The sequence below is a fragment of the Falco biarmicus genome, chromosome 2, assembly GCF_023638135.1.
Source record: "Falco biarmicus isolate bFalBia1 chromosome 2, bFalBia1.pri, whole genome shotgun sequence".
Lineage (NCBI taxonomy): Eukaryota > Metazoa > Chordata > Aves > Falconiformes > Falconidae > Falco > Falco biarmicus.
This window is the reverse complement of record NC_079289.1, coordinates 86,932,111-86,958,688: the sequence shown is the minus strand read 5'-3', so window position 1 is coordinate 86,958,688 and position 26,578 is coordinate 86,932,111. Positions and strand designations below refer to the sequence as shown.

Below are 26,578 nucleotides of genomic sequence, written 5' to 3'. Positions count from 1 at the left end.
AATACCATTCTATTTAACTCTAGGTACACAGGGCATAAACAGAGAGAATGATCCACATGGCAAGCACTAGTCATTCATGCCAGTTAATACCTTGTTTGAGATGGTTAAATCTGAATGACAGATGTACATGGAACAGGGCAGAAAAGAAATTTTTATTTGAAATATAAGTTAAACTCCAAATATAAACCATTGTCTGAATGACTCAGGAAATTTTAACACCTTTTGTCTATTCTTTTGACATTTACAAGTAATTCTTCTGACTTTATATTAGAATAGAAGTGCTAAAACAAAGGTCAAAATGACCTCAACTTAAGATGTTGAAAGCACGGTAACATGTATAGAGAATGTTCTATGATGGCACACTTTGTTCCAGACCTAAGGTTTCATAGTCCATTTCAACATTTCAACTTTGATACACCATCAGAAAGTTTTTTTTCTCTCTCTCTCTTTTTTTTCCTTTTTTCCTTTTTTTCTTTTTTTTTTTTTTTTTGTGTGTGTGTGTGTGTTATAAATAGAAACAGATAAACTTCTCTTTGCTAAAATGCTGTAAAATGTGTTGTTCTGGAGATACATTGCCCAGACAAAAGCAGGACCTACAGAAAATCTCTTTCCATGTCATCTTTCCGAGTCCTTTGGTTCAGGCTGTTGTTTTTAGATTTCTGAGCAGATAACTGAAAGCCATGCAGGCTCCTCTGTGGTTTCTTAGGCTCTGTGTAATTTAATGTCCACATGCTGCTTTTCATCCCAGCAGGATGACAGTGACCATACAAACACGTAATCTGCTACGATTCACTCACATCACATTTTTTAAAGGAAATTTGAACTCACAGAAGACAGTTTAGCCAAGACAATTCTTGCTGTGCAGATGTCCCAATGATTGTCAGATTGGAGTCTTTCCAGTAAGTGTATTCTGAACAAGATTAATTTATATACCGCTAATGTTCTGTCACATCTGGAGGTACAAAGGCTGGCAGAAAAAAATCCTACATATTTTTTTAGTGAAGTTCTGCATGATTTCTACATGACTTTGTACAAGTATAGGACACTCGAAGGCACGTCAAATGTTATGTTTGGTTGTGTTTATATATCTCACCCCCTGACAGAACTCAAATATCTAGAGATGCAATACCTCTCCCTTCCCTCTTGCTCTATCAAATACCATTTGCCTGAAATGCTAGGATATGGTGAAAGGACAATTTAGACACAGGAGTTTAATACCTTAAAGAAATCTCTTCTCACATTAATGAGCACAGTTCAACCCTTGTGATTTGAATCTGCCAGGATAAAAAATAAGAGTGCAATTTTTAGGGTAGAAATTAAAGTTTCCAGGAATATTTAGTGCAACAATGATGCATTGCAGTATTTAATTTTGCAGTAGCCAACTCTTTTGTTCAACACAAAACAAAAAGTTGCATTTCCTTTCCTGTTTTTTAATCCCTTTTGAAAAATTTTTCCTTTGTCAAGGTAGGGCATTTCTCATAAAACTATATATATATTATACATATATATATATATGAATAAGAAATTGACAAAGTTTATTTGAAAATGTCAAAAGAGGTCTGCTGATATTTTCTACCTTTCTTGAACCTGTCAGCCAAAACCCATCTGAATTCACAAATGCTTTTGCATCTTTCTTCCTTTGTTTTCTAAAATTAAATATTCACTGAAAAAACATTGTTTTGCGCAAGGCAAAGTGAATTGTATAAAAGCTTTCTGTACATCCGAGGAAGGAGACATAGTCATGGTCTACATGCTCTTTTACTGGGAATTTTGTTCTTGGTGGTGTCCTGAGTAAGTGGAACTCCCACAGTTCTGAATGAGAGCTAATGCACCCTGCTTAGCATCTGGACAGGTCTCGCCTCTCTCTGTTTTCAAATGAGCCTGCAGCCCTACTATACATGACTAGTAGGTATTTCTTCCTTCTACCAACTCTAGTCTCTCCCATCTGTAAAGAAGTTCCCCTCTCTACCAACAGAATTACATATTTCATCTTATTTTTATTACCATCCTCAAATAGTTCCAGGCAATTTATGTACCTGAACCTTTTAATTCACTTAAGATGCATTTCTTTGGAGCATTATTAAATAGGTCAATTCCCATGATGTTGTAGTCTCTGGATAGTCTTCCTTTTTATGCATAAAAAAACCCAAACTATTTTCTTACTGCATCTTTACCGTGTAGAAACCTTATATTCTCTGTGAGATTAGTACAAGAGGAAGAAAGAATTAACACTTTAAACAGAGATATTACCCATACCCTCAACAAGAAGATACCACTTGAATCCAAGCAAGCCAAGGAGATTACTGGCCAAGCTGGCAAAGGAACAATTGCCACAACTGTTTTATCAGGCAGCTGGGAAGAGACTGAGAATAAATAATTACTTCATGAGGGTAAATATTCCTTCCAATATTCTCCCAAAGAGAATATATTTCAATCTACCAATAAAAGGGATACATTCCAGAGAATTTTAAAACATTATAGTGAATAAAAACTTAGTATATAGTATTTAATCAAAAAACATTTGTCTTGGCTTCTGTCCAAGTCTCTCACATAATCATGCAGCTTTCTTGTGAGTCTTTTGGCTAAGCTCCAGTAAAACTTCAGTTTAATATCTGCTAAGTAGTTTAGAAGTATGAGTACTATATCCTGCACTGAGGATGTGGACTCAGTGGTCTGAAAGGTCTCTGCTGCAGCCACCATGTTTCCATGACTACCTTTTGTATTGACAGTAAGTGTTCATCACCCAGCACCAGAAATAAAATCCTTTCTTGCAAGGTATGGGTTGATTTTGTTTTTCTTTCCTCATAATTAGTCAGTTTCTCCAACTGACTGAGATTTAACTTTCCATTTTTGCTTTCAGAGGAGCTACTCTCATATTCCCTTTCCCAGTTCACCACACTTTTTTTTCTGTGTGGTCATCACAAACACTTTTGGGGGTAGAAGGCAGGCAGCATTTACCAGGACTTTACTTGAAAACATGAACCAGAAATACAAGAAGCACATCAGTAATGGCTGTGTGCACTGAAAATCAGTCACTGACCCATGGATGAAAGATTGACTAACCTCTCTTTTTCTCCGTCCACATAGACACACAGATTCCATTTGCCTACTGTTCAGCCGCTATAAAAGGCTCCAAGGCGACACACCTTTGCATGGAAGGAGTAATATGGACTATCCTCATGCATTTATCTCCCAGCAATAGAAGCCTTAAATGGTTTTGTATTTCATTACACTGCTACACTGTTGAGCTGGGAAGTGGTAATGGTGAGGGCTATTTTGCCAGCCATCAACAGATGGTGCAAAATGCTGCAGTGCTGTGAAGACAGTGGGTGAAATCCCAGATAGGACGGGATTTTTGCTGTCAGCCTGGGTAGTACTACAGCAGTTGGTTTCTCATCATGCTAGCAATCATATAAGTGTATTAATTATGTTTTATTGGGAAGAAAGCCTGAAGCCAGCCATTTGTATCAGGAAAGTTGTTGTGCTATTTAAGAGCACTGTAGAATACCTTAGATGGTCAATATGAAGGCAGCAAAGAAATGCAAAATGCTATCCATAAAAGTAGAGGTGAAATTAATCATTTTGTGAAAAGAAACACGTCAAAGTTTATGTAACTTGGAGACCCAAGTTTTCCCACTGGATTGCAGAAATAGGAAAAAAAGGAAAACCAGGAAAAAAATAGGAACACCCATGCTCATTGCAGTGGGGTGGGACTAGACATTGGGAGGTCCCTTCCAACCCAAACTATTTTATGGTTCTGTGATTCTATGAATTAATATATGGCGTACACATTAGCTATATAGCATGGAAGTGAGAATGCTTTTAAAGGTGAACAGGACAAGTATTTGTTCTAAGTTTGTGGTGAATGTTTCAGTTTCTTCACATCTGCATTTTCTAGCAAATATTGTCTCTAACCAGTAAAAAACTATAAGATTATATTATTAGGATCCAAATTCATCCCTAATATAATACTACTCACAACAGTACTTATGCTTTCAGAGTGTATTTTAAAAGACATACACATATTGACTGAAGAAACTTGGGAATCTGTTGAAATAATAGTACCTGGACAATTAAATAGAATGTGGACATACGTGTAAGAACACGTACCTATTTCTAAATGATATGCAGCTATATTTTTTATTATGATTGTAGGTTAATGACATGGAATATCAATAAAAGATTAACAGAGTCGTTAGCAGCACACATTTGTCTTCCTCATATAATTCCTTCTCTAATACAATAAATTACAAAATGTTTTCCCCGATTTCTGTCTTTACTACTTTGCTTTTTTTCATTTTACCTGTGCCTGCCTTCCCAGTACAAAAGCATCCAGAAACACTGTTTGCTTCAAGTCAATAGTGAAAGGAAGGAAAAAGATACCTAGGATGTTATAACAGATATTGCAAAGATATTCCTACTAGAAGCAGGAAGATTTCCGGGAAAAGAATGAAGTTTTAGGTGTGTGATAAGCATGAGAGAAATTATTCTCTTCCCTCATGAAGATTATCATCCAACGCCTCCAGCCTATAAACAGTTATGTAAATGCTTAATTTGAAGCATATGAGTCATCTTGTAGCTTACAGAGTGTTAAGCAGTTTCCTCATTGCAGAACCGTAACCTAGACCAGGGTGATAACAAGGGTGCTTTCTGCTAAGATTTCACTAGCAATTTGTTTAGAGCCCTTTCCAGTGTCTAGCCATTCAAGCTTTATTTATTCTTTTCCTAATAAGTTGAAAGTAATATCGCCCTACAGATTATACTGAATTAAACTTGACACCCTTTATATAAAGGCATTAATAACTCTTGCCCTTTCTTCACACTTCTTTATGTAGCCTGCCAAAACAAGTAACCTCTTTGAGGAACAGATGAAGAAACAGTGAATGAAGAAATGAACAATCACAAATATAACCAGCAATACTTGTTATTACAGCGACATTTACTGGCCTACACCAGAAGCAGGATCCATTGACATTTTAATCCGGTTTCTAAAGAACAAACAGTAATGATAGATCTACAGTATGCAATTCTTCCTACAGTTATATCACTACTGTGATTCAGAATGAGTAAGCTGTGGTACAGAAGCAGTATGGATGATCTAATACAGCCTTTTACAGCTGTATTGCTTTCAGGACTTTAACTATTATACCTGCATATTCTTTTACTATGTAATGTACCCAGGCCTACTCATTCATTCAGCTGATGCTGAGGAATCTCAGCTGTGGCATCTCATTGACTTGACTTGCTGCCCTTGCAGTTTAATTAAACAAAACAGAGGATTGGTGGACAAATTTCTCTGAGCCCTGATGGCAGCTAAATTAGAATAGAGAGTGTCAGTAAGTATCCCAAAGTCATACAGAATTCCTGTAGCAGAGCTGGAACTGCACCTAATGTCAAGGTTACAAATTTTTGGTAAAAGATAGTCTCACCCAGAACAAATGGGCTTCACAGCATTTTGGCAAATCAAACATCTTATGCCAAATCAGTGGAGATCCCCAAGCTTACAACACTCTGGTCCAGAATATTGACAGTCATGTGGGGCCTTTCACATCTGGCCAGGAAAGCTGAAGTCTGAATTTCCTGTGGGCAACAATTTCCACCTCAGAAGCAGCCTTGCTGTGCAACTTGACTGGTATGCCAGTGATCTTGCTGCATAGCTAGCTGGCCTTGAGATGGTCAACAGGGAGGCAGCCTAGAAACTACAGCTTTGAGAAGCTCAAGCTGGAATTCCAAGGTCTTTCCAGGCAGGAAGACATGGAAGAGTAGATCATTGATGTGAAGTTTGCTAGCAATAAAGCCTTGGGATCCCCAGCCCCAGCTAAGTTATTCTCCTTAACAGAGAGTTTTAAAAGTCTCAGACAATATATGGGCCAAGGTCCAACAGGGTTTCCAAGTGTTTTCTTGCAGCACTTGAATTCAGAACCTGCAAGTCCTGGGAGAGACCCAGCATCTTGGCTTAACAGGCCAGCCTTGCTCTTGGGGCTATCCTGGGCTAACAGCTCTAAGGTGCTAGTCTATTCAAATTAAATAAACTAACAGAAAAAAAATCAAAGAGAACAGAATGGCAAGTCTTGTTTATCAGAAATTCTGTCTCCTGGAAACCTCTGCTTCCCCATCCCACGTCAGAACAACAGAAACAATTCTGTTGAACACAGTGCATCCAGTTTATCATTCATTCATTTATGGTTAGTTCATAAATAAAACTGTAAAAAATTTAAGGGAGATACGGTTTTGTTCCTGTCTAACTTATCTAACAATTGGCTTTGGTAATTTTAAATAACCTATTGGAGCTTTTCAAGCTTCCACTTAATGAAAGAGTGAGCTAGCAGCTCTGCATTCTTTGTCTTAGTGAAAATCTGGGGGTTTGCAGCTCTTTACACAAACAGCTCCTCTGCAATATCACCCATGTCACCAAGATAAGCTTTTATTCATAAAAGTGACATTTGAGTAACTAATAGCTTTTTAATAGAAATATCTCTAAAATGAACATAAAATCAGATATTTTCTTTCCTTCAAAACCTTCATTTATGCAGAAAATGTCATGTCAACCTTTTTCTTCTGGCTTTTCAACAAATGCTCTTTTCAAACTTACATTTCAGTTTCATTTTAATGAACATGTGCTGATCATATTAGGAATGATTCATTTTGTTCAGGATGGCAAACTGGTTCTCTTAGTTCTTATCACAATGCCACTCTTAAACCTACATCAGAAAAATCTTTCTTATGGATAAAGGAAAGTAACTGCTGCTACCTGTTCTCCCATGTTTCTTTTGCAGTGTTTTGCTTTATTTTCTGGTGTTTTTTTTCTTCCAGATCACTCCTCAGACATATTAATTTCATAATATTTGATGATCTCTTATGTTAGGGGCCTGGCAGATTTCAGACATCATAACTTCAGGAAGACTGAGGTGTAAGATCCATATAAGGAGGGTTCAGGCTGCCTCTCTCCTGATCTGGGTGCTGGAGGTCTGGTCCTGGAGCCGTCTCCAGTTAGGGAGGTGCTGCAATTGCAGGAAATGTCTCTGTATGGGGAGGAGGGGATGGGATGAGAAAGGGTAACTGGAAACACCGGGCAACAGGAGTGTTGTGGGCTTCTGTTTTGAGGAAAAAAAAACAATACTCTCCTCCTTCATCTCAGCCTTTTACTGGAACTTGCTTTTGAGCTACTACAGGGTCACTGGGTAGATACCAGCAGCCCATCTCTAAGAGCTCAATTAGCATTGCCCAGCTTCCCATCCCCACACCTTTGAAGAGGTCAGGTCCTAATCTCAACAGCAACAATCTTCTCCTTCCCAGCTACCCCTTCGACACAATACTGATCTAAACATTAAAAATTGAAATAGTTTTACAAGGATCCTTTATTGTAGCATAAGAAGATATAATTCAGCAGGACATTTAGAAGTTACTAATGTTCCCATTGAGTTAGCTTTTCTCTCACTCATCAGGACAAGTATTAATTTTAGAGATGGACTCAGAGGAAACAGGAAAGTTACAGGATCAACCATCCCATGCCTTGGACACCAAGGAAATGTTGCCTGCCATCACAGTCTTGAAAAAAATCCTCACTTCATCTTCAAATGACTACCTAGAGTAGAAACATCTTTGCCTTTCTCCCCCTGCCTTTTATTATTTTCCACTGCTTTTTCATGTCTCTTAAATTCTCTTCTTATTTAACACCTGAACTTCATCATCTCACACTACAAAGTGTTTTAGGAGAGTAATTTACATAAAATAAATCTTAATATAATTGTTCTTCAAAATCTAATGCTTTAAAGAAATATAATAAAACAACAAAAAATCTTGCCAAACTTTAGTCCTAACTACCTGTGATTATCCTGAAAGTTGGAGAAATTGAAAGATAGCAAGTTAGGGGCAAAGTATTCTACTGGCTGAATTCACCTAGCTGCTTTATATCATACCAATAAATTTCCATCTGCTAACTTCTTAGATAAATGCAATGTTTTTGTTAAAAAGGACATTGCTCAACTTTTATCAGAAGGCTATTCTTTCTTGTCTCCTAGTGCTAATGAAACTGATTACTGGTCCTGGTTTATATGTGCATTCTGTTAGGACGGATGGATTAATTGCCTGCAGAGAACAGCCATATGATCTGGATTGTTATTATTGGCATTATATAGTTTAAAGTCTTCCAACATTTTCATCATAAAATTAAGGCTGTTCTCAGGGACTATGACTCTCATATCCAGACTTTGCCCTCCTGCTATTGAATACTGTCAGATACAGGATGCTGGCATAGTGGATCTTTGCTCTGATTCAGTACAGGTGGCTGTTTTACACTCTCCCACTTTCTTTGTTTAAGGATTAATGTTCCCAAATTAAAATTTTAAAAGCATAAGGGTTTTTTGTGAAAGAAAAAGGATTTTAAAGTCAGTTCCGCCCACCCCCCTCCACTATTCTTACTTCAGATAATACATGTGACTTGGTTTTAAATAAGTATGGATTTAAACTCTGTTGAGAGTATACAATATACATTTCGGAAACTGGCTGGGTATGTAATCATGCAATACTTAATGCCTAAGGCCATTCATTTTGGAGTGTTTTATAAATAATACCAGTTTTTTCATATGTCTGCAATTTTAAGACATTCTGACTGGTATGGATGTCATTTAGATTCCAAAGGACTGGAAGTAAACACGGTACTGAACACCTTCTAAAAATTCATCATTGTTTTATTACCTACTAGTTTGTAACAGCACTTACAAATTATTGCATCATTAAAAATCAAAGCCTATAGCTGCAATGGTATCCTTTAGACCTGATAATGGGCTATTTAGTGCAAGGGTGGACACTTCTTCTTCCCCAGAACTGGATTAAAATTCTAGCTCTAAGTCACAAGTGAAAAGGGGTTTTGCAAACTTACCCTGGTCCCTCATGGACAGATGTTCACAGTAAAAAGCTGCCGTGCATATTAGGATGACTGGCAGCCTCAACTGATGGGGCAGAGGACTGGGTGAGCAGTAGGGCCACTGCTCAGGGTGGCACCCCAAACCTCTGCAGAGAGCTGCACTGTCAGGGACATCAGCCTGGCACCTTCCTTCTTGCACAGCTTGCATTGTAAATATTGCATAATGAATATTTGTCTCTGATCCTGTAACCAGCAGCTACCACACCTTGTATTTCTATTGTTACTCAAACTCTGCTTTTAGTCCCTGCTTTAAGACCTGCAAAAACTGTTAAGAAACACAAACAACATTGTAGATAACTTCTGCGGTCCTGGGGCTTGAATGAACCAGGGCGAAATTTTCCTTCATTTTCCTCTACTCCTAAGAAATGTCACAGCTCCCATGCCTCAGAGAGCACTCAGAGAATTAAAATGAAAATTACAGTATTGGTGGGCGTGCAGCAGGAGGAGAGTATGTTGTGTAAATTGATCAGGAAATTCACAATTACACTAGCAAGGAGGATTAATACCGTGCTTGCTGACCCCAGGTACTTTATCTCAGATACAGGAGCCCTAAATCTTTCAGAAATTTTGCTGGCAGGACCCTGTACAGTGCAACTATGGAAATAACCACTAAAGGAGGATGTAGCTGGACTAGAGAAACAAGGCCCACGTTGCTCCTGCAAGAAGATAAATCATTTAAGATTTGCTGGGATCCAGACTTTCCAGTATTCAAGAGCATTTCCCCTTGACAAAAATGTGCAAGAAACCAAAATAATTTCATGATTAATCGTTCTTGAGAAGGAAGTTGTTTGGGAAGAATTTTATCGCATCACACTTCATGATGCCCAGAACTGCACCTACTTCAAACACAGATGGGGATCTCAGTCTCTGCTTCTTCCTATTGTACCTCCAGCCTGGCCAGATCATTTCCCTGTTCAAGAGTGATTGCCAATGTAAAGTCAGCCCTCAAGCAGGTTTTTTTTAGGAGTATATGAACAACACTCCCACTATTGCCTGTGTGATGCAAGAACAGCTACTATCTATGGAAGGAGATGGAGATGACAGGTCTTCCCTTACCCCAAAATCAGAGTGAGTGAAAGCAAGTTTCTGGGGCTGGAGGCAGTAAGCAGGTCCTGCCATGGAACAGAAGCTCTCATGCAGAGCAAGGACCCAGAGGGAGAAGATGCTCTGTGGCTCAGAAGCATGCAGCAGGAATCCTGTCTCTGGCTAGATCCATCTTTTTTCCTGTGGGAATTCTGGTTATAACACAGATTCTTTACTCAACTCATATATCTGCAGGTCAGAAAGCAGGGTACAACATCAAGAATTCCAGCTTTCCCTCATTTCTATGCTGTTTTCCGTTAGAATCAGGGTTTTCCTTTAAAATCAGGTAGCACATGTGCAGTGCTAGCTGGATTCTTTTTATGTCGTTGATGGCATTTGTGCAGCTGCCCTCACTAAGTGTTGTCTGTCAATATGCAATTATATAGAGGTATATGCTGAAAAAGTCTGTCTGCCTTCCGTGTGGAAAGAGAGCTGATCAATAGCAGTAGATTCCAACATGTGTATGGTCCAAGAATATAGCATATTTGTCACAGGCAAGGAATCGAGTTTCTCCATTCGCATCTTTGTGCATGAGAGGGTTTTGTTTTCATGGCTTTTGTTTCAGGGTGTTCTCTGGAAAAGAGGGGATTGACTCACATGCAAAAGAAATACCAACACTATATGGTGTAATGTCTGTAGTATAAAACCAGAAAATCTAGTGCTGTTAGAAGCAGCATGCCTTCACATCTTTATGCAATAAAAATATTTGATGCATTAGGACTTTTAAATTATATAAACAGGTATTAGTCCATGTGATACTTCATTAAATGGCAAACATCACCTGTTTCTGGGGACATACTAAGAATAGGTGTTTTCTCTGTCCATTGCAACATCTTCATGACACAAGGTGGGGACACCACAATTTAAAGCAGAAACACATCTAAACTATACATGTGCCATTCTTTATCATACTTTTGTTTACATAGAAAAAAACAGTATGAATAAGCATGAAATACCTTCTTATCCTCAAAGGTTTTATTGCAGTAAAAGGGAAAGTTGATGTTGATTTATTTATCTGTTTTACTGGTAATCAACAGCTTCATTTCATCAGAGCTCAAATTTTCAGTGGTGCTTAATGGCTTTCCTGGTAAAAAATTAAACAGAGAAGTAGTTTCACATAATTTTGAACCAAACTGAAATATTTTGATTCACATAATAGATGTGGTTTATTTCAATTGTATTTATCCTGTTGTGCCACATTGCTTCATGGGAATGGTAGTTTTCCCCTTCCACATGCTTGTCAAACTAGCCTGGGTCTTTTCCAAATGACATTTTCTATCATATGGTGTGACCTGACAGAACAAATTAGTTCATGAAAATTTTAGATCAGCTAATGTTTCCAGTGTGTGTTGAAGAGTAAAGATCACCAGAAGAAAATACAGTGTTTAATTATTTGATGTTTTTTATTTGGAGTCTTAGTTTCCTTAACACCAACCTGGCAGGCGTAGGTGACACTGCCTGTTACTTTCTAAAAGCTCTACTTTCATAAAACATCTCCCACATGCAGCCCATCTCTACAATATTTTTCAGAAAATTTCCTTGCCCAAATAATTCCCTGCAACCTACTCAATCCATGCAGGGACTGTTTATGAAGAAAGAGCAAAGGGAGGAAAATAGTGGTCAGTCTGACCAATGGAAAATAAACCCACAACATATTATCTAGTACATATGTGTGAATGCAAAGCTGAAAATTTGCTGTATGTACTCAGATTATCTAATGATTGCACAAACACTACAATCCCTCTTTCCAAAGCAGTTAAAGAGCAGGTATCATGAGACATCATAGTAAAACTCAGTTTCTATTAAGCACTACGTCTGAAGAAATCAACTGCCTCAATTAGGGGCTGAAATAGCTGCAAGAGGTTGAATAGCTGATAATTTGTATGTAAACCAAATTGCTAAATCTGTTCCTTAAGGTTATTGGTATTTTTGTTTAAGGGTTATCTGACACAATAAGTTATTTGCTACAGCTCCTTAGAGTTAACTGCTTTGGAGAAAAAAGTGTGTTATTTATCATTATTGAGAATCCAGGTCCTAGTTTGCATTGTACCAAAAGTGTTGTGTGTGCACCTGAGAGGGACACTGGGAGAAAGCTGCTGGGGCTGCAGCTGGTTGCCCTGATTTATGTGCAGGGTTTTTTGACACAGACTAACACCCACAAGAGACCAAAGCAAACCCACTGTATTCCATGCAGAAAGAATAAAAAACCAGGTTTTATAACAAAAACCTCGACAGCAAGAGATTTGAATGCTTTTATCTGCTGGGCCAACACTCTTCTGGTTAAAAAAAATAAAATAATACTAATAAAAAAAAGTCAGTTATTTCTAGTTTCCCCAGGTAGAAGAAAAGAAAGTGAAAAGGGAGCTGTGTTACTGCAAGCATGCTATATTAGAAAGTTATTGTCATTGTAGTCGTGGGTGGACTGGATTTATCATTAAGTTCAAGCAGCTTCTTAGCAAAACAGGTCTAGCAACAGCTGCATTCTGAGAGAAGCTGCCTAAGTCCCGCTTTCAGTCTGTTACTCTTTTGCCCCTGGATTTTGTATGGGAAGGAGGAAAATGTTATGAGAGCTGTAATGGCTAGAAATTGTCTTCCTTAACTAATAGAGAAATTGTTCCAGCTCTGTAGTTGCTTGGGGCCCACAGTCATCTGCAGAATTCCAGAAGGTTACAGTTCTTAATGTATTTCTTATCAATAAATATTCTTTACCAGAGAGATATACATTGAATTATTATTTTTTTTTCCTAATCTAACCTCCCTGAAAAATGAAAAGATAAGCAGGAAACCCCTCCTGCTTTTCCGGGAGTTTCCCAAAATGTGACCCAGAGCAGGACTTCACAAAGCTAAAGCTGCAAGAGGCCATTCTGGTGGTCAGAAGCTGCTGAGGGGCAGTGGTATCCCTGGGTGGGTGACCTACCTACCTCACTTCTGAGGCACAGGGAGAGACCATAAGGAGTGCAGTGTCCCATATGGAACTACTTAAGTGAGCCCTTGTGGGACTCCTTCATGCAAAAGGGAACTTCAGGCTGCTAGCTAAGCTTATTTTATTACCATGTAGAAAAAGCTACAGCATCACAGTCAAATGCAGTATGATTGAAAAAGAATCCAGAAACAAAATGCTGAACAATATTAAACTATGCACAGTGTGGACAGATTTAAAGCTTCCAAGTCATAAGTCTGTAACAACTAAAACTTGTGAAGTCTGACACCTTTTTTTTTTTTTTTTTCCATTGGAGATAATTTGTTACTTAGGATATGTTTTTGTGACATATCTAAAAACAGCAAAGCTTTTAAAACATAAATTTTTTTTCGACCTGGCAGAGCGGACACAGGAGAAAAGTGTTTGAGAAATGCGTTTGTCTAAAAAAAAAGAACATGAGAACATGAGGAAATATGAGTTTTTAGAGTAAAAGTAAAGTCAAGCTTGTAAAACAATTGCAGTGACTTTCCTTTTCTTTAGCAGCTCTTGCTTTATGCTTGTGGTAGTTGTTGTCTCCCACTCTGGACTCTACTTCTGAAGAGGAAAGAATGAAAAATACCTGCTGAACGACTAATTTATCAGCCTGACATTACTATCTATCAAAAGGAGAGGCCTGCTGTTAGGAAAATCAAGATTATTGGTTTAGGGGTTTTGTTACCTCTTGTGAAATGGAGGTTGGTTTAACAATATATGTACCTGAGAGATTTCTGGGCATTTCAAGCCCAAAGTCCCATACATCACTTCTTTTCCTGCAGTCTGCTGTGGTGGTTGCTGTCTTTATGGACCCTCTCTCTGACAGTCCTGCTGCTAAAGAGCCCATTCAAAGCAGAAAGGATTTCAGTTCCTTTTCCTTCACAAGCTATGAGGCAGTCCACCAACAATTTTTAATATTCTTAAGTTAATCTTAGGTCTTACCGTGTATGTTTCAGTATAGCACCTTACTAAGTGCTGCAGACTCAAACATCTCGGGGCTGATGGCAGAGAACATGTAAAGCAGCGACACAGGGACACCTCGGTTAAGTGTCTTGCAGTTGAACTGCAAGCAGTTGGAAGCCTTGCAGGGTGAAGAGCTTTTCATATGGCAGTGGGTGACTATGAGTGGGCAAAACAGTTTATCCTTATAGTGAATGAGGGCTAGTTTCTAAGTAAAAAAAAAAAAAAAAAACAACAAAGAAAACCCTAATGAACAAGAGTTAGGTTTGGTTTTGGGTTTTTTTTCAATTTAAAAACAATCAGAAATTTAAGGAAGTAATTTTTTAACCTCTCCAATAAACATCTACAAATTCAATGAAAGTTGAAAACCTACAGTCTGTCTCTGATCCCACCAACTTTCAGCTGATGGGGTTTGTGTTGGTAGAAGAATGGTGTGTACTCTAAATTTACACATTTATGGCCTGAAGAACTTATCCAATATGTAATTCAGAGTCCCATGCAATCACATTCCACTCCTCAGCACAGCAAAATATGTGTCTTGGTCTATTAGTAAAGAGATATAGCTGTGTAATCACATTCAAACATTCTGTATGATGCTTGCATGATATTAACGGAATAATAATACCCAGCCCTTTCAAACCCACATCCACTGAATTCAAAGTAGAGGGAATTTGCAAATTGTATCTTCATAAATATATGGATGCAAAACCTGATGGCTAGCCAAAGACTTCACAACATACCACTTGGTGAGGAGGCTAGAATTTAGCAGTTTCCAGCTTGCAGTTACATTTCAGAAACCAGCATTATTTAATTTTTTTTAATTATTATCATTATTATTTCGCCTATATGAAACATGTAGCAAGACAGTTATGATCTGGTAAAAGAGTGCAAGATATCAAGACAGGAAAATATATATGTAAATTGGATAAATAAAGTATTTATTTATATTTATAAAATAAAAATTTGGAGGGCAGCACAGCAGTAGGTGATGCTTTGCATGGACAAGGAAGGAATTAAAATGAATCTCTGCAGTTTATCCTGCTCTAAGGGAAGACTTACAGATACCAAGAATCTGATCATATGATCAAGGCTCACGGCTCAAAACTATATGGTACTTTTTTTTTTTTTCTTAATCATGTTTACAAGAAGGTTTTCAAGAACTTTTGAACTGTTTTAGGACATATGAATTCTCTGAAAGCATAGGCAGTTTCTACATATCTGCCTACTGGGCTTGGCAGATGACATTGGCAAAATAAGTGAGTCATGATGGACTTTGTGAGGAATTGGCACTTATCTGTCACATCTAGGAAATTAACAGTTTTTACATCCCTCCACTTGGAAGACTGATATTTTGTCAGCATTTTTTCTTTAACATGAATGAAAAGAATGATAATTAAGTCACGTGTGAGATCTTTTGATTGTGTCTGCCTTGGCCTTTTACAATTTTTTTTTGAAATGTTAACATTACAAATAAAGCATACTTATAAGTGTGTAGGTATTGCCTGTGCATAAGTTTTATAAACGGTTTACCTTGTACAGTAAAAGACAGTACCATCGTATTTCAGTAACTTAACATTTAACACTTAACATTTCCACTCCTTTGGCTCTCAACATTACTAGATGCTGAGCATGGCTCTCAAGTGCTTCACTTCTGTAATATGTTTTTGCGGATTCTTCTAAAAAGAGGTTTCAAGAAGATGTCTGATAATTACCATTGCTTCCAGCAAAAATGGTTGTCCTCCACTGAAGAACCTGTCAAATCAAAAGCCAGAATGGGTGCCATCACGGTGTATGCTGACTTGTATGACTAACGGTGCAAGTATAATTTAGGCTGCCCATACAAGATGACATTTCCCTAACCACAAAACATTCACTATTTTCTAATTACAACTAGCAGGTTCTTCGGAGGCTGGTGTTTTTAATTAGAGCTTATACACTACGAATTTACATTGATTTTTTTTTTATTTTTTTAATGTTTCGAGGTTAGACAGTGCCCTCTCCTGGACATTGGCTCCCATAGCAGTAGTTTGCAAAGTGCCCCGAATGTTGCCAATTAGAGAAAATGGATTCAAAACCTGCGTTGCTCTGCTGAAGGGATTTGCTGGTTTCAAGGAAGTACACTTTGTTGTGGTCACACCTTGCTTTCTGCTCTATTTGAAAGCAAACTGTATAACAAAAAATGTTGTCAGTTTGGGCAGCAAAGAGGTTTTGATTAATTGAACTGAATAAACTGAACCCAGTTGGCTAGAGTTGAAAGTGCAACTTTATCACCGAACCAGCAGGAGCTAGGGCTATATATTCATTTTTTACATTTTTACAAAAATCAGCTCAATACAGTAAGGGTATAGTCATCTTCAGAAGTAAGGGTGATGGAGAAATATGCAGCTGAAGCTTACCTTTTAATGTGTTCTCTTACATGTCTTTATTGCATTATTTCACAGTAAAAAATTATAATTATACTGAGAAGTCAAAAGTGTCATCTTTATCCTTTCTTGATGGTGTTTGGCAGTGTGTGTCTGAGGTTTTGGGTTTTTTTGTTTTGGGGGGATGAGAGGGTTGAGGTGTGTTAATAAAAACAACAACACTATCAGTTTCACTTAATAATTCTAATTTCATGCCTTTGGACTTTTCCAGGGTCCATTAAAAAAAAAAAAAAACCAAAACAAACAAAAAACAACCACCCCAAACAACAGTTTACTCAGGATGTAACTTAAGACAGAACATTCTCAAGAATTTACAACATCTCACAGCAAATGGGATAAAGAGATTAATTTCCCTAGTAATTTAATTTAAAAAGTGTAGTAAATTTAAAACATGTATTTAAATCCTTTCAAAGATAGATTATAGAACTGTAATAGTACAGCGTTTACAGGAAAATTTAAATTAATGGCATAGAAAGCATTGCATATCCATTCACTAAACTTTTACAGTTCTCAAATTGCTTCTATAGTTTTTTCTTAGCATAGAAAACACATGGAAGGGAATAGTTGTGCAGGGTAAACTGTGAGTGTTCTATTAACTGACTGACAGGTTGCTTTCTACATTAGCTTAAACATGAAGCAAAGCAGGTCTTGTATTTACTTACTTCAATTTTGCAGGCTTTCTAAAAATCTGCAGACTTCTTAAAAACAGACTGCCCATGCAAAGCAGCGGCTCTGTGCCAAACTAGGCATCCTCTGCATCAAAGCAGCACTTCCAGGGAAAAATGCAGCCCATCCTACAGCATACGCCCACTCCCTCTGGAGCAGAGATCAAAATGTGCTCCCAAAATACTCAGTCCCCTCATGATAATTTCTCTTCAGTCAGCCTTTGCCCATTACTTACATGTGCCTGCAGCTACGAGCATCTCTGCTCCACCAAGTGAGCTCCACTGCCCTCTGCAAAGAGCTGTGAGCTCCGCATTAATGGTCACAAGTTGGTCTTTAGCTGGTACCTGAATCTGTCTTGATGACCTGCTAATGAACTTCCCACTGGCTTATTGTGAAGACTGGTCAAGGTGGACAGTATAGGTAATTTATAGCTGAACACCTGGCATGCTAATGGCCTTTGGTCAGTGACTGTAATCCACACAGCGTTACTAAGAGGCAGTACATCCATCCTAATATATTTCTCAGGTGCAAATATTTCATGTTGAATGGAAACTTTGGATTCTGTATTCAAAAATGTGTTTACTTATTTTATCTAGGGAGAAAATTCTTTAAGAATTTAATGAGAAGGAAACCTTAATCTTACAAACTCCTTTTTTTCTGACATTTTTTGCCCTTAATGAAAGACATTTCTTTTTTTAAAAAATAAACCTATGCACATTAATATTCACTCATAAAAAGCTCAGAGGCCTGCACAGTTGAAAAATCAGCTCTCAGTGGGTGCCTGTTAGCTGCAGGAGCCTGAAGAGCTTCAATGGTTCAACACCTGCAGTGCCTATCTCTGTGTATCATGGATAAGTTGGCCAGAAGCTACAGTCCCTCTAGCTGTGATCTTGCCATCTTTTAAAATCTGCAAAGTTTCAACTGGGCTTTGACTTGGTGGGTAAGCTCCAGAAAAAGCCAAAAAGTGGCAGTGATGCATTAGGTAGCAGTCTTCCCTCTAAGATGGGAGATAATTCCATAGGGGTTATCCAATTATCACAGAAGCCTGCTTTTGCTTTAGATGTGCAGGTACCTTCTCCCATTTGAAAAGCAATCAAAAACCACCAGTGCTGTGGCTACTAGGCATTTCACAACCCTGAACATGTGCTAGATTGGATATACGTGGCCAAGATATTCCTAATCCTTTAAGGTTTTGTATTTTGACTTTCACGTGTTCATGTACCATTACTAAGATGCCAAACCAACAAACAAAAAAACCACCCAAACACCCCCCCCTCCCCCTAGTTTATATCTGCTGTGCAACTGCTATAAGAAACTGGGTTTGCATCTCCTAAAATGTCCTGAGCACAACCAGGAATCTTATCATGTTCCATTACAGGTTTTCATGACCCACATTAAGTGCTGTCCCAATACTCATCTCATTCCCTGCAAATGGCTTCAAGACTGCAAAAATCTTTCTCTCCAGCACTTCTTGAGCTATGTAGAGCTTGAGGAGACAAGTTCCCAGGGAGGTGTCCTGATCATTTGCCATGTTTTAACCCCAGCCAGCAACCAAACACCATGCAGCACGACCCAGAGGGATGGGAAGGAGGATTGGAAAGGAATGTAAAACTCAAGGGTTGAGATAAGTACAATTTAATAGGGAAAGGAAAAGCCACGCACGCAAGCAAAGCAAAGCAAGGAATTCATTCACCACTTCCCGTGGGCGGGCAGGTGTTCGGCCATCCCCAGGGAAGCTGGGCTCCATCACGTGTAACGGTTACTCGGGAAGACAAACACCATAATGCCGGATGTCCCCACCTTCCTTCTTCTTCCCCAAGTTTATATACTCAGCATGACATCCCATGGTATGGAATACCTCTCTGGCTAGCTTGGGTCAGCTGTCCTGGCTGTGTCCCCTCCCAGTTTCCCCTGCCTCTCCAGCCCTCTGGCTGGCAGGGCCCAGGGAACTGAAAAGGCCTTGATTTAGGATAAGCATCACCCAGCAACAACTAAAAACATCAGTGCATTATCAACATTGTTCTCACATCACAGCACTGTACTAGCTACCAAGAAGAAAATTAGCTCTACCCCAGCTGAAACCAGGACTCCATTGCTCCCCAGGGTGTGGAAACAAGAGCTGTGGTTGTCTTTAGAGTTTTTGCTCTCTCACTGAAGATCTTCAGTTTGCATTTGGCAACTTTTCTCTAAATGAGGTGAGATTATCAAAATGTCTTATTAGTCAAAGATTTGATTTCATGCTTTTTGATCATGAATGAGACCCTCCTCTGCATCCCAGCTTCAAGTACTGGATGCTCCTGTCTCCTTCTCAGGCATCGCTGGCAAAGCGTGTGGCACCAACCACAAATTCATTAAATGACTAAGAGCAACTCAGTTCCTAAACAGCTTGTGAAAGCGATGTAGATGTTACTTGTCTTGATGTGTCCATCTTGATTACAAACATTTGACTCTGCATCTTTTACAGTGTGGATGTGAGACTTCAAGTCAAATAGAGAAGTAAGATGCTTTTACAGAAAACCACAAATAATTTCAGATAAATTAGGCATTTATTTAATTATTACTCAACCTCTTGTAATACAGCATCTTACATTATTTTCTCTACTAAAAATTAAATAAGATGTTCAAATATCAATGTCATACATTTGAGAAGGGCCGGGTCCTGACCCAAAGCAGTGGATTTTTAAATAAATTAATTGAACCTAGATTAATTTATTATGGCATCCTGGTAAAGAATGCAGTAGCGTTAACAACACATCTCTTTTTTTTCCCCCAGGAACTATGGTCAGTCAGCTTTAAAATCCTAAGATCAAAAATCGAAAGTATAAATAAAATATGATTTTGGTCTCAGAAGTAATACACACTCCATGGAAATACTCTCCTCCAGGGTGAAAAAAACGTCCTTAATCACAACACTTCTTTAAATCACTGTGTAATTGTCCACTATAGAAATGCACACAGCAGTTTTGGAGAGTTGATGCATATTGAGACAAACACCTTTAGAGCAATGAATGAGAGATCTTTAACTATGTGGCTGTCCTGTGGTTTTAGCCAGTCTTACCAACTTACAAGACGCATATGAAGTACTGTTTTGATCCCTGTATGTGCTCTAGCTGAAACCCCAAAGCTAAGCAGCTGAGTGGTGCTAACACAATGTAAGGCTACATAATGGAAATAAACCAAAGTGAAGGTATGTTGCAGTTTAAATTTCACTATAATGATTAGGCAACGCTGCACATATATAGGATTTCTGCTCCTTGATGCATGTACCTAATGGTTATTGCCATTTATATGGTGAAACATGTTCCACAATGTACAGAATGAGTTCACATGTGGGTTGGCTGGGGTTTTTTCAAGTTTCAGTGTTTACTACTTTCTTGCTAAATTGCTTCATTTAGCAATGAGCACACATTTTTCTACTGGCTGTCCATTGGAAATAAGACCCTACAGGAATCCACCAGCCTCTTTGCAGAAACCATTGCAAAGCCAAACTATCACAGATGTGATCAGACATCTATTTTACCTAACCTTTCAGAAAAAAACATGGAAATCATTTGGTAACTTAGATATTTTTGAAAAAAATAGTCTTTCCTTAACATTTCCTTAGCAAACATAGAAAATTTGGTGAAAGAATACAAAATATAATCCAGTTGTTATGTAACATCTGATTTAATTTTTATAGCTTTTATTTTCAGAAAATATATTGAACACTAGGAGCAAGACAAGCAGATACTTTTGGATATTTTCAACAGCAGCTAAAAACTGAGGGTGTCCACAGATATTTATTTTTTTTATCAACATTTAGAAAATGAATCTTTTTTTACAGATTTTGAAATAATACATGTTCTTGCATCCTTTGTAACAGGTGGTTCTGCTAATCTAACGTGTCGAGCTTTCTTTGGATATAGTGGAGATGTCAGTCCTTTAATCTACTGGATGAAAGGGGAGAAGTTTATTGAAGATTTGGATGATAGCAGAGTCTGGGAAAGTGACATCAGGTAAAATAAAAAGCATTTTTTTTTTCAGTCAGTATCTTTTTTTGATAGCTAATGTATTAGCCGTTATCACAGACTAACTCAGGGAACACTTTGGGTCTGATCCCTGGTTTGCAACATCCATTCTTTACTTTTTCAACTCCACCAGCAGAGAACAGAAAAATCTATGCCTCAGCCAGATCTGATGTCAGAGAGCTGCAAAGACAGAATAGCTGTCTGACAAGTACCATAGGGTTAAAATTACTGGAATTTGCACAGTGACTTTTTCAAACTGTGGTGTTCTACAATAGCAACCTTTAAGACATTTACAAAGGTGAAATAAAGAAAAATAAATACATCAAGAAAAACAGCTCAAAGACTTTTAAAACATGGAGCCTTAAATAAATGCTGAAGTCTGGCTTCTCTTTTGGTATGTTTTGATTTCTTTACTTCAAAAAAAGAAAAGAAAAAATAAGAGTTTTCTGGGATGTTATCTGGCCTGTGAGAGCCAAGCATCCTGTTATGTGGGCTACTTATATCTGCTGAAATACTCGTTTTAGAGCGGATCTGGCAATTTGTGTCATGTACTTCTACCACTCCTAAAAGTGCTGCCTTATTTGGAAATTAAGAAAAAAGTGAGTTTGTAAAGAGAATTACATGCTTGACATAGTCTACCAATTCCTATCCAATGTGAAGTATCTACTGGGGTCTGAAGAGATTGCTTTTTAATTTGTGATTCTGGACACGTGTATATCACTGTGTATATGCATCATGGACAAACCCAGAAATGAATGCATATCTAAATGTGTGTTACAAAGGAAGCTAAATAATCACAGATGTGTTATTCACAGTGATTGTCTATAATAGAACAAAATGAGCTTATTTACACTTCACCTCTTACATAAGGGTTTACTATCTCATCAAAAAACACGAAGTCACAGTCATTTTTAGCTAAAGCTTGGAATTCAGTGTAATCAAAGTAACAGAAACAATGCCTTTAACAAAATCAAGAAGGCCATATTGACATTCAAGGTTATGACCCCCAGATACAGGCAAAATGGAAGCGTATTTCACCCCGGTGTACTTCAAGTTTATTCTATAAAGACCAACACGTGACAAGCAGATCAGCTGTATTCCGCATCTAAAACTTTTCCTAAGCCCTTCAGCCAGAAACTTGCTTTTTACTATTTACCTTATAAATAATAGATAGCATTCTGAAGGCTGCCAAGAAAGTGACAAGAGCCTTGCTACAACTTTCTCATTTTGTGGAAGGAGGAGCAGAAAGGCTAGTTTCCACTTCCTCAAGTGTGACATGAGGGCACAGCCTGCCATTTGCTTTCCTGGGTTCCTAAAACCACTGATGGGCTTGCTAAGAGGGAAAGAAAGCAATGCAAAGACAGGTGAACCTTACACAGGAGGTCTTTTATTTTATCTATGATCTGTATGAGCAATTGGCATTTGGTATAGAAGTTCTTTCTACTGATTTCCAATACATAGCCAAATTCTATAATACATTCTAGAAATAACTTTTCAGACCATGGCATGAACACAATGTTTCTGAGTGTCATATTAAAAAGCATCAGAAAGTGCACAAATAGTGTTTTTGGCCCAGACTCCTAGTGTGATCCTAAACTCCAAAATAACTCTTTTCACTTTTCTCTCTTCTAAAATTTAAGACTTCAGATACTGTTCACATACTACATACAGAGTCTCCACCAGATTGTGCAATGATATACTATCAGTGTGCACATCATTTTGCTTAAAGAAAACAATAAACTGGAGTTTTCATTAACATTTAAAAAGCCAAACCTCCCCATTGGAAGTGAGGAAGAAAAAGACATGATAAAATTAAGTTAAGATTTAATAGCCAAATTTGAAGCCAGAGTTGTGAATTGTAAGTAGCATTATTATGTCATGGTTATCTAATGCTCCACTGCGATGCAAGCAGAATAGCAGCAATGTTTGTTTGTTTGTTTTTTCCTCAGGGTTCTCAAGGAACATCTTGGGGAACAGGAGGTTTCCATCTCATTGATTCTTGATTCTGTGGAAGAGACAGACCTGGGGAATTACTCGTGCTATGTTGAGAATGGAAACGGACGCCGGCATGCCAGTATTCTTCTCCATAAAAGGGGTAAATATGCAGCTTTTCTCCATGAAATGGTACAACATAGGGGTGGTCAGTTTGTAGAACTTGCTTTTGACGTAAGCATGAATTTTGGCTTCCTGAGATATTTCTAGTCAATTATTCTTTTTCCCCAGGCATTTTCACAATTGTCACAATAAAACAGAAAGGTTCTTGTTAATTACCTCTGTCGCTGGAAAAAATACAGTAACACCTTTCAATTATATTTATATGAAAGATACATTTAATAATTCATTAACTTTAAAACTAGTAAAGGCGCTCAATAGAGAAAAAATAGTAGGAAGCTACAGGTAGTACAACTGTCATAATTTTCTCTAAGAAATAAAATAAAATATCAGAAAAGCCAACAAAAATATATTCCACTTCTATCAGAAATGCCACCTAAACCCCACGCCAGGGGAATTCCTGCATAGCCTGACTGTGGTTATCTTTATTCTAACACATTTGTTTAACACCAACATTTCTGAAGTGAAGCATATGGCAGAAACTTCTAAGGACCTTCCTGTTTCTACTCACCACTCACATGCCATGATTCCAACCTGCCTAATGGCCACAGCCATCTCCCACAGAGATAATTACAGAGAGGTGAAGAATGTCTTGCAAAGTGAGGTTCCCAGATCCACTTTGTTCGCTTTACCTCCCAGAGAGTGCTCCACATGCCTGGGCTTGATGGTCCCCACCCTCATGCAGCATCCTGCTGGTTTAAGAGAGCAAAGAATAATCAGGAGCACCGTTTGCACTTTGCTGTCATTACTGTGCTTTTTTTAGGATGTTTGTAAAGGTGAGCAAGCCAGGTTATTACTGTGGTGCTGAACTACTTGTGGGATCTCAATTTATACCAAAGCGGTGATGTCTTCCCTAGTTTTAGTCTTACAGCATGCAAAATCTGTTTAAGTTTAAAAGGAAGCCATAAATCAAGACAGTACGAGTCATTTATTTAAATGCATTTTTGTGTACCTCAAACCAATTGAATAGAACTAATTTGAATACATTTTTCTGAACTCTTGTCATTCCTTCTTAAAACATGCAGATGTAAATAACCAGATATTCTGCTTAGCCTGGCATTTGTCATATTGTCTTGAATTTACTGAAATAGGAAATTATTAAGTAATTGAACCTCAACAGTTTACCGGCTAGTAGTCTTATACTCCTAATTCAGAGACATTTGAACACAGAGAAAGAGCTTTACCCCACAAACACTGATATCCCATAGCCTGTCTTTCATAATGAAGTTAGTGCATGGAACACTAAAAATAAAGATTTATTAAGGCTTAAATTACCCCAAAACCAACACTTAATTAACTGACACATGTTAAGTCACATGCTGCTGGTAAGTTCTTTTTTCCCCCTTTACCAGCAGTCGCTCCAAGACTGATAACGCTTAAGTCTTTCCTGTTCTGTGACAACCAGCTTTTTAATCTAACAGTGTGTATCCATGTATTTTGCAAGGGTCTACTTTTCTTGCTTCCTTTCTTGGAGAAATCAGTATGTCAAACACACCACAGTATGTGGCCTCATGATGACATGCATAAGAGGAAGTAATCTCAATATTTAATTACTCTTATAAATAGCAAAAAAAATGAAAATAGCAAAACCTCCCCCAAATATTTTTTCCTCTTTAAGTAAGGCTGAATATGAAATTGTGATTCGGAAACAAATTCTGTTGTGCCCTCACAAAGCAAAAAGTACCTGATACAAACCTTCTACATGCTTTGTATGTTGACAACTGTTTCAGTGAAATGATAGATTAACCATGACAGATAAAAATTTGAGCTAGTCTCTCAGGTCTCCTAGGAAGAGGAGCTTTGCACTGCTTGCTTAGTGGCCTGTATATCACCATGACAACTTTCGTTTTGGGTTTCCTTGTTTAGATCCACGTTTAATCTCTGCTAGGAATGAGTTAGTTGTTTATTAACTTCTGATTATTGGCTTACTTAGAGCAATTGGGACCTAATAAGTAGGTAAATGTGCTTCCTGAACAGCAAGGCATTCGCAGAGGTGTTAGTTTCAGCTGGTTTTCTAGTGACCTTTTTTTCCAGCAGTATAAGCCAACAAAAATGCTGAATCTGGAATGTTCACTGGATACTTGAAAAAGAAATTCCAATCCCTCTTAAATTTCTTATGTGGTACATTATCACCAGGATCAGAAGGGACAGGAGAAAAGAAGGCTGTTACTGAACAGAGCATTCCCGGGAAATGAGGTATTTAGGGCTAAAAGCTGCAGTGGGGATTCAGGTACAAAATTCAAGCCTTTCAAACAGCCTTGCAACTGCTGCTTCACCCTGGTCAATATGTTCTCTCTAAATTCAAGCTTCCAGGGGGAGCTTTTGGATATGCCTGCAATTACATGGGCCCTGAAAGGGCAAGAAGTTCAGAGTCTATATCACCAGCAAAAACCTGGATGCATCTTGCTCACTCTTCCCACTGGTCAGCCCAGCAGAGACACACATTCACCTCACAGCAAACACAAGCTGGGCCCACCTTATGGTGGTCCCCAACACAAACCAGCACCTGGCACAGCCAGCCAGGGAGAAAGCCTCTCCTCATTCCCTGACATGGCGCTGGAATGGAAACCTGGAGCCTCCCCTTTCCAGACAGGCATTTCAGGAGGGGAGAAGAACGCAGCTCCCCCAGATTCCAACACCACTGCTGCAGGAAAAGCAAACCCAGCGTGGGCATCCAGCACCAGGAGAAAGCTGGGGCCCCTGGCACCTCCCTCTAGCCCAGATGCCAGCCCTCTGCATCTCAAGGAGCTGAGCCCCCATTTTCTCCTGAGCTGCTTTTACTTTCTGACTGCCAGTGGAGAAGACTTATGATCTATGTTTTTGTGCTTGAGACTCCCAGCTTTCCTCAGATGCTGTGCATAGGGAGAGCATTTAGCTCAAAGCTAAAGGCAATAAAATATTTTAAGCATGAAAATACCATTGCTGTTTCCTTTTCTGGTCCATTTCTACTAAAATTTGTTCAAAAATAATCAGAAAAAAAGAGAGGGATCAAGAACCAGGACATCTAACTTCCCTTCCTCCAGCTGTTGGTCAAATGTCTATCACCTTTACAATAATCAAGTTGTTTTCTCTTTTGTGTGAGGAAAAACAGTTAAATCTACATGTTATAATCTAAGGCTGATTTTGTTACGTATCAGTGATAGCTGTCATAGACCATCCATAGCAGTTACAGGTTAATCTGCAGCCAGGTAGAGGAACCTTCAAGAAATTAATTTTCATAGTGGCACTGACAGCAGCTCAGCGCAAATTTATTAATGACAGACCACATATTGCAGATGATATAAGGGCTGGATAACACACTATAATTCTATTTTTTTCACAGGTTTCTAATTCAAGAAGACAAGACCATAGTCTATCAATGTAGTAGATAAAATGTAACGTATAAGGAGATAGAATGCTCTTCTAAAATGTTTTGTATTGAAAAGTATAACTTTCATGCTGGATCAAA

General features: G+C 38.2%; 1 protein-coding gene across 1 annotated transcript in view; it reads left to right on the top strand.

The window, feature by feature from the left end:
- Nucleotides 1-26,578, top strand: part of IL1RAPL1 (interleukin 1 receptor accessory protein like 1) — a 767,014-nt gene that overhangs the window by 709,881 nt on the left and 30,555 nt on the right. Inside the window, exons 7-8 of the mRNA XM_056329365.1 lie at nt 20,874-21,006; nt 22,968-23,113. Of these exons, the coding sequence (XP_056185340.1) occupies nt 20,874-21,006; nt 22,968-23,113 (279 nt within the window). The remainder of the gene's footprint in view (nt 1-20,873; nt 21,007-22,967; nt 23,114-26,578) is intronic.